Source organism: Chionomys nivalis, chromosome 25 (assembly GCF_950005125.1).
Source record: "Chionomys nivalis chromosome 25, mChiNiv1.1, whole genome shotgun sequence".
Taxonomy (NCBI): domain Eukaryota; kingdom Metazoa; phylum Chordata; class Mammalia; order Rodentia; family Cricetidae; genus Chionomys; species Chionomys nivalis.
Genome location: NC_080110.1, coordinates 34,993,896 through 35,013,142, shown reverse-complemented (window position 1 = coordinate 35,013,142; position 19,247 = coordinate 34,993,896). Strand labels below are relative to the sequence as shown.

Below are 19,247 nucleotides of genomic sequence, written 5' to 3'. Positions count from 1 at the left end.
ATTCTTACAGGTCGACTTGACCTAAAAAGCCCCTCACTGAGACTTTCTTCTAGGTGATTCTATATGTGTCAAGTTGACAGTCAAAACATTGCAAAGTTCCATCTAAAGAATGTCTTTAGTGTGCATGTATTGGGACTTTTTCATACAAGTCTGTGTGTGTGGTATATGTACATGTTTCTGTGTTGAGGCCAGAGATCTATATCCGGTGCTTTCCTTGGTTTCTCTCCAACTTATTTTTTGAGACAGTGTCTCTTACTGAACCTGGAGTTCACTGATGCAGCTAAGCTGCCTAGCCGATGGGCTCCAGGGATCCTGCCCACAACTCCCATCCCAGTGCTGGGGCCACAGACACATGCCATATCCCCAGCTTTTACAAGGGTGCTGGGGGTCCTATCAGGTTTTTGTGGAGCAGGCACTTTTCTGACTGAGCCATCTCCCAGTTCTCTGAAAAATGTTTTCAGCTGGGTAGCACTATGAACATTCTGTCCAGAATCCACCGGGCTGGCTGACCAAAGACTTGGTGTCTGAGCCATTGCTCTCTGGAGAGTGGGATGGCTTCAGGATTTTGTCATTCTTGCCTGTACCCACAGCCTCAGGTATGTGGTGTCTAGGAGATCAGACATTTCACCACCATAGAAGCAGTCTTACTTCACTTCCGGGTCCCCATTACAAATGAAGACTTCAAGCCGACAGAAAGAGGCAGTGGCAGTGGCACTAGACTGCTGTGTCACTACCCTTGATGACACTAGGTCCTCATAAACTCAAATTATTTAGTTAATGACCACATCACTTTTTTGTTTTTAAGTCAAGCAAGATAATAATGGACCTACTTTTTGGAGAAGAAAAGATCCTAGGAGCCCGAACAAATCCTCTCTCAGGTAAGATTATTTTATCTTGCTGATCAAAACTTATGTTGCAGTTTGGTTTGTTTTAAAAATACGTTTTTACATATTGCATGTGTGGTGTGTGTGCCTGTGTGTGCATGCGAGTGTGTGCATGCGAGTGTGTGCATGCGAGTGTACATGAGAATGTACCACAGTGTGCATGTGGAGGCCAGAGGGTAGGTTCTCTCCTACATTGTGGGTTCTGGGGATTAAATTTAGGTCATCTGCACTGCTGAGCCATCTCACTGGCCCCCAATTTAAAAAAATATATTTTTCTAGTACTTGCTTTAGATTCATCTGTGTCTATCATATATGTAGCAATGAAAAAAAGTATTTTGAAAAAATCTTTTCCAAATTAAAACCCAGTTAATTAAAATAACACTATATGATATTATATTTTTCATTTTCATGGAATATATACATACCACAATATCACTTTAATAGATTAAAGTTGAATTAAAAATAATTATTAACCTTGATCTCTTTGTAGAGCAAAATGTTAGGACTTGTAACATTTCTTGGTTTTGCTTTTTCTTTTTGAGACAGGGTCTTAGATAGCCTAGGCTAGCCTCTAACTCACTATGGAACTAGGGATAACCTTAACCTAGGACTTTGTGTGTTTGAGACAAGCACTCTTCCAAGTGGGCCACGCCCTGAGCCCTGTGATGGCTGAAGGCGAGTGAGGCAGAGTTTGTGTCCTTGAGAATCTAACCTGGAAGTTACGTCATGGTAAATACACTACGTGCTCCAGGTGAGTTGACAGAATTTGCCTAAGAGACTTAAAGAGAGGGAAATAAGTTGTGGAGAGGTCAGGCTTCCAGGTGACAGTTGGTGACAGGATAGTTCGTAAGGGGATGGAGCCATCACGGAGAGCAGACGTGAAGACGGGCAGATAATATACAGAACGCGAATCAGGCTGTGGTGACTCACCTTGACTGTCTACCTGACACATCAGGAAAGAGACCTCAGTTCAAGAACCGCCCCCATGAGATGGGCCCGTGGGCATGTCTGAAGGGGCAATTTCTTGGTTGCTACTTGCTGCAGGAGAGCCCACTCCACTGTGGGTGGTACCATCCCTAGGCAGATAGGCAGGCCTGGGCTGTGCAGGAAAGCTGGCTGAGCAAGCCAGATGAAGTTATTCTGTAAGCAACATTCCCATGGTTTCTCTTTCAGCCTCCTCCCACACTTCCCAGTGCCCGCTGGTGACTTTGAACAAGCCCTTTCCTCTTAGTCCCTTTTGGGCATAGTATTTATGACAATGATTAAAAAATGAATACACGGCATGAGCAAGCCTCAAAATAGAACGCGAAGGGAAATTGGGCACGCATTTTGGAAGGCCTTCCTTAAGATTTGTTGTATTTTGTTTTGTGTGTTTGTGTGTCTCCCTGTGTGTTTTCGTGAAGGTTAGGAGAGGACATCAGATGCTGACTTCACTGGAAGTCAGTATAAATTTTAAGGAGATATTCTCCTCTCATAACCTGAAGTATAAAACTACCACACAATGGAGTCTGCACCAGAAGAAAGGGGAGTGCTGGGTGCTAGGAGCTGTGTGTGCAGAGACAGATGGGCATGTGGTAGGAGGAGAAGTTCACATTACCACATCAGCACAAAATCCCGGAGAGACCACGTGACTTCCCGCCTGGGGAGTGTTGGAAGACTGTGGTCTGCAGGACAGGTGCTACAGAGCAGGGTGTGGGGGTGTGAAGGGGCGGGGGAGTGCAGGGGTGGAGGTGCGAGGGGGTGGAGTGGGAGGTGAGGGGGTGGGAGTGGGGGGAGTAGGGATGGGGGTGAGGGCAGGGGGTGGGGGTGGGAGGGTGTGGTGGAGTGAGGGGGTGAGGATAGGGGTGGGGGGAGTGCAGGGGTGGAGATGTGAGGGGGAGGGGGAGAGGAAGGGGGAGTATGGGGGTGTGAGGGGTGAGGTGGGGGTGAGGATAGGGGTGAGGGTGTGAAGGGTGTGGGGGTGAGGAGGTGAGAGTGGGGGGAGTAGGGATGGGGGTGGGGACAGGGGGTGCGGGTGGAGGTGTGGGGGTAGGGGTGGGGGTGAGGGGATGGGGGAGTGCAGGGGTGGAGATGTGAGGGAGTGGGGGGTGAGGGTGGGAGGGTGTGGTGGAGTGAGGGGGTGAGGATAGGGGTGAGGGTGTGAGGGGGCAGGGGGAGTGCAAGGGTGGAGGTGTGAGGGGGTGGGGAGTGGGGATGGGGGTGAGGGGGTGAGAGTGGGGAGAGTAGGGATGGGGGGTTGGGACAGGGGGTGGGGGTGGGAGGGTGTGGTGGAGTGAGGGGGTGAGAATAGGGGTAGGGGTGTGAGGGGTGTGGGGATGGGGGTTGGGGGTGTGAGGGTGTAGGGGAGTGGGGGGTGGGGATGGAGGTGGAGGATAGGTGGTGGGTGGGAGGGTGCGGGGTGCGATCCTCCAACTCCAAGCTCTGCCTCTTTTCACTTTCTGTCTTGGGTTGAACCACAGGGTCTCCAAGTATTCTTCCGTTTCAGGTCAGTTACATTGCAGTGATGAAATACCATGACCAAAACCCAAACTTAGTGCCTTAGTCAATGTTCTATTGCTGTGCAGAGACATCATGACCATGAGAACTCGTGTCAAAGGCCGCATCTAGCTGGGGCGAGCTTACAGGTTAAGATGTTTAGCCCGTTATCAGCACAGTGGGAAGCATGGTGGTACAGAGGCAGTCATGTGCTGGGGAAAGAGCGAGAGGTCTCCCCCAGATCTGTGGGCCACAGGAAGGGACGTTCTGGGCACCTGAGGAGAAAAGCCCCCAGAGGCCTCCACGGGCGGGACTGTATTAGCAGATAAAACAGGACTGGCCTCCAGTTGGTTTGAGTTTTTAAGAGCAGAAAACCACAATGTTGAGTATATATGAAGCAAGCATTGTTTCCAGAAGTGGAAAAATAACAGTTAAAGAGTCAGGGAGTTAGCCTTTATCTAAAGGTCCCACTGTATCGGAATTTAGGGCTGTGCAGAGACCAATTTACCCAAGATAATTTTAGCACTTAAAGTGTTCTTAGGAATAAGTTCATGAAATGACATAACTGTAAGGGAGGTCCTCCTCAAGACACCCCCAGACACCAAATTCTGAGCACAAAGGAGATTCATTACCCCAGAGGGACAGGTTGGGGTGGGGCAGGCTGCAGAGGCGGACAGCAAGCAAGCAGGAAAACAAAGTGGGTGTTTTGTGTTTGTTTTTCAGGAAAAGCAGGTTTGTTTGTTTTTTGCAGGAAAAGCAGCTCCCCCCCCCCCCCCCCGCAGGAGTGGGTTTTTAAGGAGAAACCAGGGGAGTCTGTGCTAGGGTGAGTTGGTAAGTCCTAGCTGGACATGTTAGCCAAATAATGAATTTTGATTGTTGAACCCTGGTGTTTTGTCTCAGTAATGAGTCAGTGGCCAAATAAGGGAATAGTCTTTGGTGGCTAGCTTTAGGAATGTGGTCTAATGGTCTTTAGCAAGGGGAGGAGGATACCTGTTAGTGCCATTTGCCTGGCTCGGGCCTGCTGGGGGGGGGGGGGAGAGAGAGAGAGAGAGAGACTGGACCTGGTTTGGACTTCTAAAACCTCAAAGCCCACCTCCAGTGACACATTTCCTCCAACAACAGCACACCTCCTAACCTGTCTAATTTTTTTTTCTTGTTGGGAGCACATTATCTATTTAACTAATAGAGTTTGGCTTAAAATGATTTATTTGGAGGCCAGAGTCTCTAAATTTAGGTGCGATGGTACACACCTAAAGTCTCAGCTACTGGAGGCTAAAGATCAACTGAGTCCAGGAATTCAAGTTTAGATTCAAGAACACAGTGAGACTTTCTTAAAAAAAAAAAAAAAGTTGGAGAGATGGCTCAGTGGTTAAGAGTTACTGGACATCCTTTTCTGAACTGCGGGCACCAGACACACACATAGTGCACAGACTCACATGCAGGCAAAACACCCACACACAAAATAGTGAAGTTTTTAAAAAGTTACTTGGCTCAGTGTGGCAGCACACACCTTTAATCCCAGTACTTGGGAGGTAGAGGAAGGTGGATCTCCATGAGTTTGAGGCCAGCCTGGTCTACAAGAACTAGTTCCAGGACAGACTCCAAAAACTACAGAGAAACCCTGTCTCGAAAAACAAAAATCGGGCTGGAGAGATGGCTCAGTGGTTAAGAGCATTGCCTGCTCTTCCAAAGGTCCTGAGTTCAATTCCCGGCAATCACATGGTGGCTCACAACCATCTGTAATGATGTCTGGCGCCCTCTTCTGGCCTGCAGACATACACACAGACAGAATATTGTATACATAATAAATAAATAAATATAAGAAAAGAAAAGAAAAACAAAAATCAAATAAACAAATAAAAAGGCTGAACAACCAGTAACTAGGCAGGAAAGAAGAGGCAGGACTTCTGGGGAGAGAGAACTCAGGGTTAGAGTCCAGGCATGTGGGACATGCCCGCGAGACACTGAAGAAGTCAGACACGCAGAATGCAGGAGAGTTAAAAAGCCACATGGCAGAATGTAGATTAATAGAAACAGGTTAATTTAAGTTATAAGACCTAACCGGGAACAAGCCTACGATAAAAAGCCAAGCTCTCATAATTAGTAATAAGTCTCCATGTCATTATTTGAGGACTGGCCATCCAAGAACGTCCAACAAGAAAAATTCGTGACAGCACTGTGTCCTCTCCCTAGCCTTTCTTGCTAAACATTCTTGCTGTCCTTACAGAGAGTGTGCTGGCTTTTGTGGACACCACAGTGGATCTCCTGGGCAGCAGCTTTACTCCTTTACTAAGACTGTGTGTTTATTTGCCCTGGCTCAGCCAGGGAGGACTGCTGGAGATCCTAGACAGTGAGGGTGTGTTGATACCCTCTCCACTGACATCTGCTTGGGAGAGCTGCCTCTCCAGGTTGAGTCAGTGTTCCAATTTCATGTTAATGAAGACCACCCTGAAGTGCAGAAGGCCCCAGTCACCAGTGCTGTTGAGTCTGTTACAAAAAGTTCACAGGGCATATATTGTCCTGATAATGGCGCTAAGCATCCAGGGCAAGGTCAAGGTTTGCCAGTCGAATTGAAGAGCTGGTTTCCCCGAAGCACTCCTGCTGAGCCCTGCTGTTGAGGTTGGCTTGGTCATTAGTATGTCAGAATCTGGGACTAACTTCCCAAGGTGGCATTGCTGCTTGCCAAGTGTGTGCTTGGCCAGGCCATGTGAGGAGACAGCCTGGGTCAGCTGGAGTGTCAAACAAAGCTGACCTGGAATAAGAGCAAAACCCTGTAATTTTCTAAGCCTGGCTGTGTACCTGAGTCTCCGTCCCAGGCTACTGAATCCTCTGCTTTGGCTGTGGGGCTCAGCAGTCTGCTTTTGCTGACTCCCTGAGGTATTCTGTCAGTGAACTGCCAAGGCTGGGCAATTACTGTGCTGTGTATCCACAGTTATGTCAATCTCCTTGACTGTACACCCCCCCCATTTCTACCTCTCCTTCTGATCCCCGCCCCCTGAGGATGGAACCCAGCACCTTGTGCCTGACAGATAAACACAACCACTGAGCCATACCCCTCGCCACCAGCTTCTCTTTCCTCATTGTAGCTACCCTGGCACAAGCCTGGGGATCTCCCACCAGCACTGCCAAACTTGTGACCATCCCAACTCCATTCTCAGTAACACCCCCTTTGCCTGAATGGCTCCTGCCCAAAGCCCAAGTGACCTTTTCACAACATTTGTTTCTTGAATAAAATGCTTTGGTGGCTTCCATCCACTGCACCGGAAGCAAAACCTTCTACTGCGTAGATGTCCCTGAACTCTCTGCCTATAGCTTAGAGCGCCAGCTTTGTCCTTCGTCACTTCTCCAACTGGTTCAGGGGCAGCACACACCTCCTGCTTTAACCCTTGCCAGGCGGTGGTGGCGCACACCTTTAATCCCAGCACTCGGGAGGCAGAGGCAGGTGGATCTCTGTGAGTTCGAGGCCAGCCCAGTGACTTCCAGGACTGGCTCCATAGCTACTGAGAAACCTTCTCACAAAAAATAAAAACAAAAACAAAATACTGCAATCTCAGAAAAATCTTGTCCGATGACTTGGTTCAAGCATACTGTCAACAAAACAAACAGGAGAAACAAAGCAAACAAATACTTAAACACACATAGGTTCCCTTTATCTGGTTTATTCCACCAGTTACAATCACACGCTGTTGTGCCTTGCCTGTCTTCCCTCTAGACTGCCAGCTCCCCAGGGCAGACCGCTTGCTCTTGTTTGCTGAAATCATATTGTGTTTGCTACATGCTTACAATACAGCACTTTCGTCTCTCTCTGTGGTGGTGCTGGGCATCACACCCAGGCTCGTACTCGTTCTTAAGCAAGCCCTCTGTCACCAAGCTACATCCCCAGGCAGAAGGTGCTTAATGTTTCTCGAGTGCGTGATTGTGCTCCATACATAAGGCTTAGCAGGACTTGTGTGGCTTAGGTTTGCGGGAACTGATTTGACCTATGCCATGTGGTGTGAGCTTGCACTGCCGCTGTGAAGACCATGGTTGCTGAGTTTATGGAGGAAGCAAGGCACCGAATGAATATTTGAGCATGACTTCGAGGCTTGAAGAGATGCAGGTAGAGGCAGGTATGGCCAAAGCCGTTGATGTGCTTTTAGAGTCAACAGTCACCATAGCACATTTTGGCTTATGCTAGTTTCCAGATTTCTAAAGCTCTCTGACAAATACTCTCGTCGTTTCCCCCTATTGAGAATGATGAATGACTGGGCTGGGAGGTAGCAGCGCACACCTTTAACCCTAGCACTTGGGAGGCAGAGACAGGTGGATCTCTGGGAGTTCGAGGCCAGCCTGGTCTACAGAGTTTCAGGACAGCCAGGGTGACACAAACCCTGTTTCAAAAACACAGAAACAAAAGAAGGTAGAATGACGAATGGTTATCATGGTCTAGACACTGAAGAGAGAACCTGTTGAGACTGGCACATAGAGCTTAGACTTTAAAAAGGAGTTTGTTGAAATAACAGGGTCATTCGGAGAGTTCCACACTCATTCACAGGGGTAGCCTTCTCTCATCTGTTGCTCTAATCACACGTAGCCTAGTTATTGTCTTCGTGTTCTCTCTTGGATGAACAGTGCTGAGCACAATCAGCCAGGGCTAGAATTGAACCCGAGTGATACAGGAAAGGAGAGGAAAGAGCCATGGGTTGGCCCAGGTGGCTCTGGGTATGTGGGGCACAGGACTCTGCTCTGATGTTTGTCAGACAGCTTCCTTTTCTCTCCCTGAGTCCTGTATCCTTCCTGGGGCAGCCATGTTTGAAACTCACATTGTCCAGCTCCCACTACTGGACAAAAGCCGATTCTCATTTTTACATTAAAATCCCAGGGAAGGTTTGTAACTATCGCATCGGGGCAGCTGACTGAAAATACCCAGCCTGGCGTGGGGATAGAGGCTCTGGAAACACGACAGCTTGTGTGTTGACACGCAGAATCGGGAGTCTCTACATAAAGGGCATGGGGACAGACACAGTTGTCTCTGTTCTGAGCGTGTTCTCGCAGTGTCGGCTCCGTAATTAGACATCAGAACTAGGAGCCGAAGCGAAAGGCAGGCTGGGTGGAAACACTAATTAGAGGGCCGAAGGATGTGCGCAGGTGCAGAACTTCTCAGCGCCTCTTAGAAGCAGGCCGGAGCCTAATTAGATAGGACGCTGCTATCTTGGGACATCAGACTTAGAGAAATGCCATTGCTTCGGGACAGCAGTAAACAATGGGCTTTCAAGGCCTAGGGGATGGAAAACTGAACTCTGACAAAGGTTTCTCTCTCCTTGGGATAACTTCGTTAGTGGATATTTCCATGTTTTTGTAGATCTTAAGAAAGAAAGTACAGGGAGTTATCTTAGTTTTTTAAAAACGTTCATACTTGTGTATGAGCGAGTTTATGTTTTTGTGGGAGTGTGCCCTTGCAAGTGTGGAGGCCAGAGGACGATGTCAGATGTCCCCCTCTGAAACAGGGTCTCGCATAGCTAGCCTGCAAGCCTTAGGGATCCTCCTGTCCCTGTCCCCCACCTCCTGAGGGTCTGGGGATCCTCTTTGTCCCCTGCTCCTGAGGTTCTGGGGATCCTCTTCTCTGTTCCCTGCTCCTGAGGTTCTGGGGATCCTCCTGTCCCTGTTTCCCACCTCCTGAGGTTCTGGGGATCCTCCTGTCCCTGTCCCCCACCTCCTGAGGTTCTGGGGATCCTCCTGTTCCCTGTCCCCCACCTCCTGAGGTTCTGGGGATCCTCCTGTCCCTGTCTCCCACCTCCTGAGGTTCTGGGGATCCTCCTGTCTCTGTCCCCCACCTCCTGAGGTTCTGGGGATCCTCCTGTCTCTGTCCCCCACCTCCTGAGGTCCTCAGAGATCCTCCTGTTCCTCCACCTCCCATGCATATGCAGCAAGCATTCTTACCTTCTTTGCACCATCTCCTTGCCCCCCCCCTTTTGTTTTAGGAAAAGTGTCTTCTGGCCTGGTAAAGAGTTCTGTAAACCTGGGAGTCAGGGGAATGAAAACAAATCTCTCCCATTATTAATGGAATCTTGACTTGTTTAGCAGCTTAGTTTAGAGCACTCACCCTCCCAGTCGCCGTTTCTAGAGATGCCATTGGAGCAAGTCCGTGCAGTATCTGTAAGAGGAAGGCATGTGAATTGCATCATGTGGCCCACACATTTAAAGGCAGGTTCCCTAAATGTGGAAAGTATGATGGGTGACACATGATCTCGTGTGATGTAGTAGCGGCGATACAGTCTGTAGGTTTCACACACATAGGCTTTGGATGTGTCCTTCAGACTTAAGTGACTGTATGTCTCCCATAGATGGGGCATCTTGACATTGCAGCTCCACGGAGGAACTTGACATCCATGGCTCAAACCCCATGAGGACAGAGATGTTCTACCTTCCTTCGACTGTATCCATACTTCCTTCCCAAGACTCCATCGCAAGCACATCCTCCTTAAACTGAACAAATACTACAAAGCAAGAAAGAAGGCAATAATGTTACTAGGGCAGAGCTCACGGAAATAAACAACGATAGGGGGGCTGGAAAAACGGCTCAGTGGGTAAGAAGGCTTGCTGCTCTTGCAGAAAACTGGAGTTTGGTTTCCAGCATTGATGTTGGGTGACCCTCAACCACGTGTGACTCCAGCTCCCATGGTTCCAGTACCACCCTAGGGCCTCTGTGGAGACCTGCACACACGTGTACGTACACATACATAAGTAAAAACAGGAATGGCGACAGTAGAAAGGATGACCACATCGTCTCCCTTCTTCCTCGATGGTCATAGGTCCTTCTCTTTATTCTAAGAATTCCCAGTGATGGCAGGCATTTTGGAGAAGGATGGGGCTTCCCCCACCTTTCATAGACACTGAATTTCCATAGTATTGTGGCAGTGCATAAATTCAGGAGACAAAGACTCAGTAAGCGTTGGAATCCGGTCACTATGGGAATGCCAAGCCCTCAGCAGTGTTTGCTCATCTCGGTGCATGTTCCCGGCAGCTGCTTAAACCTCACTCTGAAACTCAATGCCTTGTGCACACCTCAGTGTTTACCGTGCTGCAGTGTTACCCAAGTGAAACTTTGCGACCGTTTCATAACCGCCATGTAGATGTTGTTACTGAGTTAAAGCAGCTGCTACCTAAATTTTAGACAAGTGACATTTCAGCTGTAGGCACAGATGTTGAGGTGCGGAGAGTGAGCCAGTGGCTGGAACTTAGAACGGTCAATAGTACTGTGAAGATAAGAATGGATGTTGTTTGTTTAAAATTGACCTAAGACATGGGCTGGGGAGATGGTTCAGCAGTTGAGAGCCCTGACTGCTCTTGCAGAGGACACAGGTTTCATTCCCAACTCCTACATGGCAGCTCAGAACTGTCTAGAACTCCAATTCCAAAGGATCTGATGACTCTTCTGGACTACATGAGGCACATATGTGGTGCTCAGATAGACATGCAGGCAAAACACTGATGTAAATAGATATTAAGATAAAATACCCCTGAAAAAGACCCCAACCTAAGAACAAATTTTAAAAAGTACCTTTCCAGGTTTTTGGAGGTTCTAATCCTACAAAAGAGAAAGGCTATAAAACATAAGCCATTAATTGAAGATGTTAATAGTTGGTACTTAGAGTTCCAGTGTCTCAAACACTTTGAAGGTCTTTTCATATCTATTCCTTATAGAAACCTTTGCAGTTGGTGCAGCCATCATTCCTCTTTTCAAATTAGGGGTTCAGAGCCAATTAAAATGTCAAATACCAAAATTACCACATAAAAATTTTTATTTGTGCCGGGCGGTGGTGGCGCACGCCTTTAATCCCAGCACTCGGGAAGCAGAGGCAGGCGGATCTCTGGGAGTTCGAGGCCAGCCTGGTCTACAAGAGCTAGTTCCAGGACAGGCACCAAAGCTACAGAGAAACCCTGTCTCAAAAAAAACCAAAAAAAAAAAAATTTTTTTATTTGTATTTGTATGTGTTGGTATGTGTATACCTATGTATGTGCAAGTGTCTGAGGACACTAAAAGGCATTGTTGAAAAGGATCATTGAGCTGGAATTACAGGTGGTTGTAAGACATCCAGTGTGAGTACTGGGATCAAAACTCTGGTCTTCTGTAAGAGCAACAGTAGCTCTTAACAGCCACTGAGCCATCTTCCCAGCCCCCCAAAGTTTAAAGATCTAGCTGACTTTTATTTGTGATTCTAGAATTAACCACTACCTTAATCTATGAAGTAAAAGTATTCTGATGAACAGAGTAGAAAAAGATGAACTTTAAGGTGGAAATAGACCAAAGAAAGCAGAAACAGAAAACAAAGACCACATTGGTCTCCACAGCATCTATGGAGAGTCAGAGTGGAAGGCTGTCCTCCCGATGCTGAGTGAGGTTGAGTTTGGTTTCAAGGCACTTAGCACAAATCACTGAACCCTCACATAGGATTGTCTGGTGTGGGAGGTCCTTCTGTATATGTGTTGCTTTTATTGGTTAATAAAGAAGCTGCTTTTGGCCAATGGCTTAACAGAATGTAGCCAGGCTGGAGAGAGAGAGAGAGAGAGAGAGAGAGAGAGAGAGAGAGAGAGAGAGAGAGAGAGAGAGAGAGAGAGAGAGAGAGAAGGTAGGCAAAGTTGGAGACGCCATGTAACTGCCAGAGGGGAACCTTGCCAGCCTCATGGTAAAATATGAAATAATGGAAATGGGTTAATTCTAGATGTAAGATCTAGTTAGTAATATGCTTAAGCTATGGCCAAACAGTATTGCAAATAATATAGTTTCTGAGTAATTATTTCGGGTCTGAGCAGCCGGGAATGAACAAGCAGCCTCCTACAACAGTAGTCCAACACAGCGCCCTCCAGTGCTTAGCAGAGAGCATGCCGCCATGTGTGTGGGAGAGCTGGGCCTCCGGGCCTCACAGGATGACTTTCCATGCTGTGACTCTGCATCTCGGATTCTAGCTTATTTGCTCTGTGGCAGAGTACAGAAGTTGGGGTAGGGTCAAGAGTGCAGAAGGTAAGGGTGGGACACTGGCTGCGAGGAAAGGGACTGAGACTGTTAGACAACACTCGGAAAGCAGAAGACCACGAGTTAAAGAAAGCATTAAAACAGAGAACCCTCCTTGTGTCTCTCTGCATTTTTTCCCTTACAGGATCCAGTAAGTGTTATAAGGAAAGAACAATCAGGTTGAACTAAAATGAAAAAGTCCTTTCAGTGCAAGTATTGAGACTCCAAGAAGGCCCAGAGTGTCCAGCATAAAAAATGCCAGCGCAGGGTGTGGTGGTGCAGAGGCAGGTGGATCCCAGTGAGTTCAAGGTCCAGTAGCCAGCTCCAGACCAGCCAGTGTTACATAGTGAGACCCTGACTCAAAAACAAAAATAATAACAAAACCTGAAATTTAATAAAGGGCTTCTTTGTAGGTGTGGTGCTTTGAAAGATGATGATCCTCAAAAGGAGTGGCACTGTTAGGAGGTGTGGCCTTGTTGAAGGAGGTGTGGCCTTGTTGGAGGAGGTGCGGCCTTGTTGGAGGAGGTGTGGCCTTGTTGAGGAGGTGTGGCCTTGTTGAGGAGGTGTGTCACTGTGGAGGGGGGCTTTGAGGTCTCCTATGCTCAAAATACTGCCCAGTGTCTCAGACCACTTCCTGTTGCCTGTGAGTCAAGATGTAAGAAGTCTCAGCTCCTTCTGCAGCACCATGTCTGCCTGCACGCTGCCTTGCTTGCTGCCGTGATGATAATGAACTAAACCTCAGAACTGTAAATGAGCCACCCCAGTTAAAATTTTTTCTTTTTAAGAGTTGCTGTGATCATGGTGTCTCTTCACAGCAATAGTATGACATTGGTAGGATTGTATGTATGTATGTATGTATGTATGTGTGTATATATTAAAGTGAAAGAGCACACTAAGAGACAGCCACACCGTTTCCATTAGGCAGTAGCAGTAGCAAGTGTATTGTTTACTGTTTCCATAGCTTTGACAAAATGCTTGACAGGAATGTCAGAAGGAAGAAGGATTTGTTATGCCTCATGGTTTTAGAAGTTTCGGCCCACCATGGAGGAAAAGGCATGGCAAATTCTTTGGCAGTAGCAGTGTGTTTTGGGGTCTGTTCACATTGTGGTAAACCAGGGAACAGAGAAGCAGGCCAGAGCCAAGGCCAGGTATGGCGTTCAGAGGCCCTACCTCTGTGACCTACTTCTGCCAACCAGGCCGCATGGCCGAAAGGCTCTACAGCCTTCAAAAATGATGCCACAGCTGGGAAGTAGGCACTCAACATGACAATTCAGATTCAAACCATAGCAGCAAATGAGGTCTGGTCCCTCCCCTCTCATGATTAGCATTGCACTGACATGATACAGTTGCTTTCAGAGTCACGGACTGCTGAAACTGGCCCTGGATTCTCTTGGTTCCTCACTGTTAAATTCTAAGTATCATGTTTAATACTCGTTTTGCTCACAGGTCCCACGAGGAGAGCAGCACGCCATTCAAGGACTCAACGCCCTGTCCTTCAGACCTCAACCAGCTGTGCTTTCCTGGCCACGGTGCCCCTCGGCCTTTGCCTGCTCCCTGTAGGAGTTGCCAGTCTACGACATCTCCAGGCCAGGCTGCCTGCTGGCTGCCTTTTGCGTCAGGCGCAGAAGAGCAGGAGCTTCCAAGTCACAAAGACTCCCCAAATGAAATCCTTGTCAGGCTTGATAGGAGCAGGAATGATCTGCGCTTAGGAAATTCTCTCCCAGGTCCGCCTTCACAGGGCAGCTCCAGTCTAGAGAAGGAGGAGGCGGAGCTTCATCTGTATATTATTTCTGAAACCTCATCGATATTTCTGCACTTAAAGAGCTCGTGGAACAACTACATTATAGTAAGTGCCCTCACAAGATAACCTCAGTGTGGAGGGTTGGGGGAGGGGGCGGCAAGCAGGCTTTGCTGTTCTCTCTCTCTGTTTGGGGATTTAGCCTTGAAATTTAAGATCATTGTGATAGATAGGAATACACCAAACTAGTAAGGAAAGATTTTATCCAGGTGTTTGCAATAAGGAGATGCTTGCTTATTAATGAATGTCTTGAGGGATGGAGCTGCTCCTGCGGAGGGCTGGGATTGATTCCCTGCACCCACATGGCGGCTCATAGCCATCGGTAGCTCCAGTTCCAGGGAACCTGATGCCTTTTTATTCTGACCTCCTTGGGAACCAGGCATGTATGTGGCACACATACATACATTCAGGCAAAACAGTCATTCATATTAGAGAGAGAAAGAGAGAGAGAGAGAGAGAGAGAGAGAGAGAGAGAGAGAGAGAGAGAGAGAGAGAGAATAGTATCTCAGGGAAGGAAGAAGACCCTGGGTTTGTCAGGTGGCAAGGAAGGAAGGACAGTCATGATGGAGCCTTTCCAGGGGGGTTGCAGTTAGCTGGGTGACACAGACTCAGATAAAATTCAACATTGTCAATATATTCCTGTATTCACTCTTTAAAATCTTTGTTATTATTGTATTCATGCAAGTGTGCGATACCGGAGAAGCGCACGTGTGGAGGACAGCTTCGTGGAGTTGTTTTTCTCCTCCATCTTTACATAGGTTCTGAAGACTGAACTCAGGCTGGGGGAACAAGTTCGTCACCCACTGAGCCATCTTCAAGGCCCCTGTTCTTGTATTTCCTTATTGCACTAGTCTAACAGCAATTGTGAGAATTATCTTTATTGCTGTCTAAGGCTCTGTTTTCCTTTTTCTTTCTCTTCTCTCTCCCCTCTTCTCCTTCCCTTCTCCTCCCTCCTCTCCTTCCCTCTCTCCCTCCCTCCTTCCCTCCCTCCCTCTCTCCCTCCCTCTCTCCCTTCTTTCATCGCTTTTTTCTTTCTTTTTCTCCTTGTGCTCACTCTGTAAGACAGACCAGCCTTGAATTTGCAGTAATACTTCTGTCTTAGCCTTCCAAGTCCCGAGATTATAGGCATAAGCCACCATGCCATCTAAAACAAGGCTACTGAAGCACAAAAATTTCAGCTCTTTCTTCACTATCACACGGCAACTTTTTTGGTGGAGAACTTTAAGTCAGAACTCTCACGTTTGGTGATAAAACAATGGCAGGCATGCGCTTGATGGCTGAACTACATCCTGCTCTCAGCTTAGGAGCCTTAGCTACATTAGGATTGGTTTATATAATTTACTAGCTCGCAGAGGATGCGTGATTGAGTCCAAGCACTCAGGAGACTCAGGCAGATCTCTGTGAACTCAGGGTCAATCTGGTCTACATAGCCTGCCCCAGGACAGCAAAGTTACATGGTAAGACCCCATCTCAAAGAAACAAAGACACAGCAGCAACAAAAAAAATACTCACCCAAAATATATTTGAGGGGCCTGGAGAGATAGCTCAGAGACTAAGAGCACTTGCTGCTCTTCCAGAGGTCCTGAGTTCAATTCCCAGGAACCATAGTGGCTCCCAACCATCTATCATGGGATCTGATTCATATACATAAAATACATAAATAAATCTTAAAATATATATATATATATATATATATATAAAGAGAGAGAGTTATCTTTGGTGATTACTAATTTTTGTTAATATTCTTCCAACAAAATTTTAATAACTATGAAACATTTTGTACAGAACAAATTAATTAAAAAGGAGTTTTATAAGTGGCTTAGAAAAGTGAAATACAAGGCAACTAAGTTTTTTTCCTAACAGTACATTTCACAAGGATCAAAATATCTAAAATTCCTCTCTAAACATTTTTAAAAAGTTTTCTCCAAGTTAAAAATGCAAACAAATCCTAAAGAGAGGAAAATTAGTCTACTAAAAGAAAAATCTCATAAATTCTAATTTTAAAAATCAGAACTTAATTAACTTTTAAATTTTGCAATCTATATAAATATTTTCCTTTATTTATTAATGTCTGAGTGTCTGTTTGGGTACTCCATGTGTACAGGAATTCTAAGAGATCAGGAAAGGGCTTTGGGGTCCCTGGAACTGGAGTTACAGGCAGCCATGTGTTGATAGGAACTAAGCCTGAGCCTGCTACAAGAATACTTGTGTTTGCAGGCATAAAACTTATGACCGAACTTGGTAAGTCATTTATAAAATATAGACTTTGGCTAGGCCTGGTAGCATGTGCCTTTAACCCCAGCATTTGGGAGACCGAGGCAGGAAGATCTTTGAAGATTTGTGTTCAGCCTTGGTCTGCATTGTGAGTTCCAGCCCAGAGCTACAAAGCGAGACCCTGTCTCAAAGCAGCAACAGTAACAGAAAAACAAAATGTGCATGTTCTCCTTGAGCAAAGGCCATGCCAGTCACTGCATTGTTCCAGTTTTAACACGTGTGCAGCAGACTTGAGCATGAAAACTGTTACACTGAAATCTTTAGTAATCCTGAAAGAGTTCCTTGTGCTGCTCTCAGATATCAGAATGGGTCACAAAAGTGACGCACATGGAATGCCATAGGCAGGATTAGGGAGTGGGTATATGACATCGATCAGAACTAGAGATTATTTTTGGTAGACAAATGTTCCGACAGTCCCCGCTCTCTTCCTCATTCAGAGAGCTACTCTTTCACAAGATCCCCTATGGTCCAGTGAAGACAATCTCGTCAGCGGGACTCCAAAGCCATACAGGTAAGGGGCAATGTGTGATAGACCCATGGGAGACTTTGCTCTGCTCGTCTCTTCTTCTATGCTGTGCATGTGTGTGAATTATGCATGTGTGCATGTGTACGTGTGTGAGTGAATGCATATGCGTGTGTGCGTGCACATGTCTCTGTGTGCAACACTCGCGTGTGTGGCAGTGTGCACACATGTGTGTATGTGTGAGTGTGCATGCATGCATGTGTATGTGTGTGCATGTGTGTGCATTCTTGTGTGTGTGTGCATGAGTGTGTGCATGAGTGCATGCGTGGGCTCATGCATGTGTGTGGTGTGTATGCAAGCACTTGCGCACAGTGTGTGTGCTTATGCATGTGTGTATGTGTGTGTGTGTGTGTTGTATGTGATTGACTGCCATATTTATACCCCTACTTCAACATCTGCCATAAATTTTAGGTCTGCAAACCTGTATTCATTGACTCAAGTTGAGTGCCAGAGGACCCAGGACTAGGGTGCCTGAAACACAGTGAGCAGATATGTGATGGGCATCATAGAAGGTGCTTCCCCCCCCCCTCGCGTGCAGAGATAAAACACAGTGAACTTGAGGACACTGGGCACCAGCTCCTTTCTCTGTAAACAGCTAACAGGTGGTGGGAATGGTGCCTTTCCTGTACCACTTCTGGGTTACCAAGTGGCCCTAGCTGGTGATGGCAAATTATCTTTTACTGCAATCCAATGAATGCAGATTTCATAGAATTAGAAAATTGGCATATTTCTTTTTGCAACTTTTGAAGAAAGAATAAATTTACTGCAATCCTCAGTGGATCAAAGCAGAGGAGGGGGTGTTGGGTCCTCGGGAACTGGAGGCAGAGACAGTTGTGAACCAGCGTGTGGGTGCTGACTATTAACCCTGGAGCCTCTGGAAGAGCAGCCAGTGCTCCTAACTACTGAGCCACCTCTCCACCCCCTGGCACTTTATTTAAATGGTAGTTGAGGCTCATTCTATAGTAAAATGTACTCTATATTTGTGGAAACTTTACTTATGTTGTTTCTGGAGTTCTCAAGAGAGTATAAAGATTTTATAGTCTTTGAAATTGAAATACAGGAATCAGAAGTGGATGAATAGGGAAACAGGACCTCAAACTTGTTTCAGTTTTATTTAGAGACAACCATGTATTAAACACTTGTAGCAGGGAAGGTGGTCACTGAAGCATCATAGGCCAGTGGCTATCATTCCACTGTACAGACTTGACAACTGGGTCCAGAGAGGCTGTCAGCGTCCCTATAGTTGTTATCCAACTTCATAACAGAGCCCCTCTAGGATCTGGCCTCAGCCCTCATGCTCCCAATCATTGGTTTCCTGCCTGTAGGATTGCTATTGCTGAAATGATATTGATAATCTTTTCTCTAGCTTTCCCACTGGGAAGGACTCCATCTCTTCTTTCAGAAGTTGAGTTTAATAAGGAAGGCTCGTTGGTTGCCTTGAGGAGAGCATCAGGCACTTTTTAAGGAAAGAGGCAGGCAGGGGCAGGGTCAACATTGCATATAGTAGTGGGGTAAATGGCTGTATCCAGGTTTCTGCAGGAGGTGGTAAAGTTGTTTTTACCTGAAGTCAAGAGTATTGAGTCCACTAATCTGTAGGGAACACGAACTGTTCTTCCTGACGATAGTTTACACATAGATATTCCAGGAAATTACCTGTAGAGCTTGGACGGGTTCTTCCCTTCTCTTCCTTCTATACTAAAGCTACGAGGTTTCCCAGCCAGTCTGTGCAGGGCAGTAGGAGCTCCACCAATGAGGAACGGGTCTCTGAAAAGCCCCAGCCTGGAGCTTGCCACACAACCAGTGAGTGCCCCTTCTAGTGCCAATTGCGATGTCTAAACACAGAGCCATATGAGTTCCATTTTAAAAAGAATTGTGTGTGTGTGTTTTGTATGTGTGTTGTATGTGTGTGTTGTGTGTGTATTGTGTGTATTGTGTGTATTGTGTGTATGTGTGTGTATGTATGTGTATGTGTGTGTTGTGTGTATGTTGTGTGTGTGTGTTGCATTCACTTGCCATGGCATGTATGTGGAAGACAGAGACAACTTTTTGTTTGTTTTTTGAGACAGGGTTTCTCTGTGTAACAGCCCTTGGCTGTCCTGGAACTTACTCTGTAGTCCAGGCTGGCCTCAAACACAGAGATCCTCCTGCCTCTGCCTCTTGAGTGCTGGAGTTAAAGGCATGCACCGCCACGCCTGGCTTAGAAGACAACTCTCAAGAGTCAGTGCTCTCCTTCGCTATGAGGCCTCAGGATTGAACACAGGCTGCGTCTGCTTCTCCCCAATGCCTTACCCTGCTGGGTCA

General features: G+C 46.8%; 1 protein-coding gene across 2 annotated transcripts in view; it reads left to right on the top strand.

Annotated features, from left to right (window-relative positions):
- The window catches only part of C25H12orf56 (chromosome 25 C12orf56 homolog), a 78,959-nt gene that overhangs the window by 27,221 nt on the left and 32,491 nt on the right, over positions 1-19,247 (top strand). Inside the window, exons 3-5 of one of the 2 annotated variants that reach the window (XM_057758188.1) lie at positions 806-878; positions 13,798-14,197; positions 16,861-16,934. In XM_057758188.1, coding sequence (XP_057614171.1) covers positions 806-878; positions 13,798-14,197; positions 16,861-16,934 — 547 coding nt within the window. The remainder of the gene's footprint in view (positions 1-805; positions 879-13,797; positions 14,198-16,860; positions 16,935-19,247) is intronic. The other variant, XM_057758189.1, reaches the window with a different exon arrangement.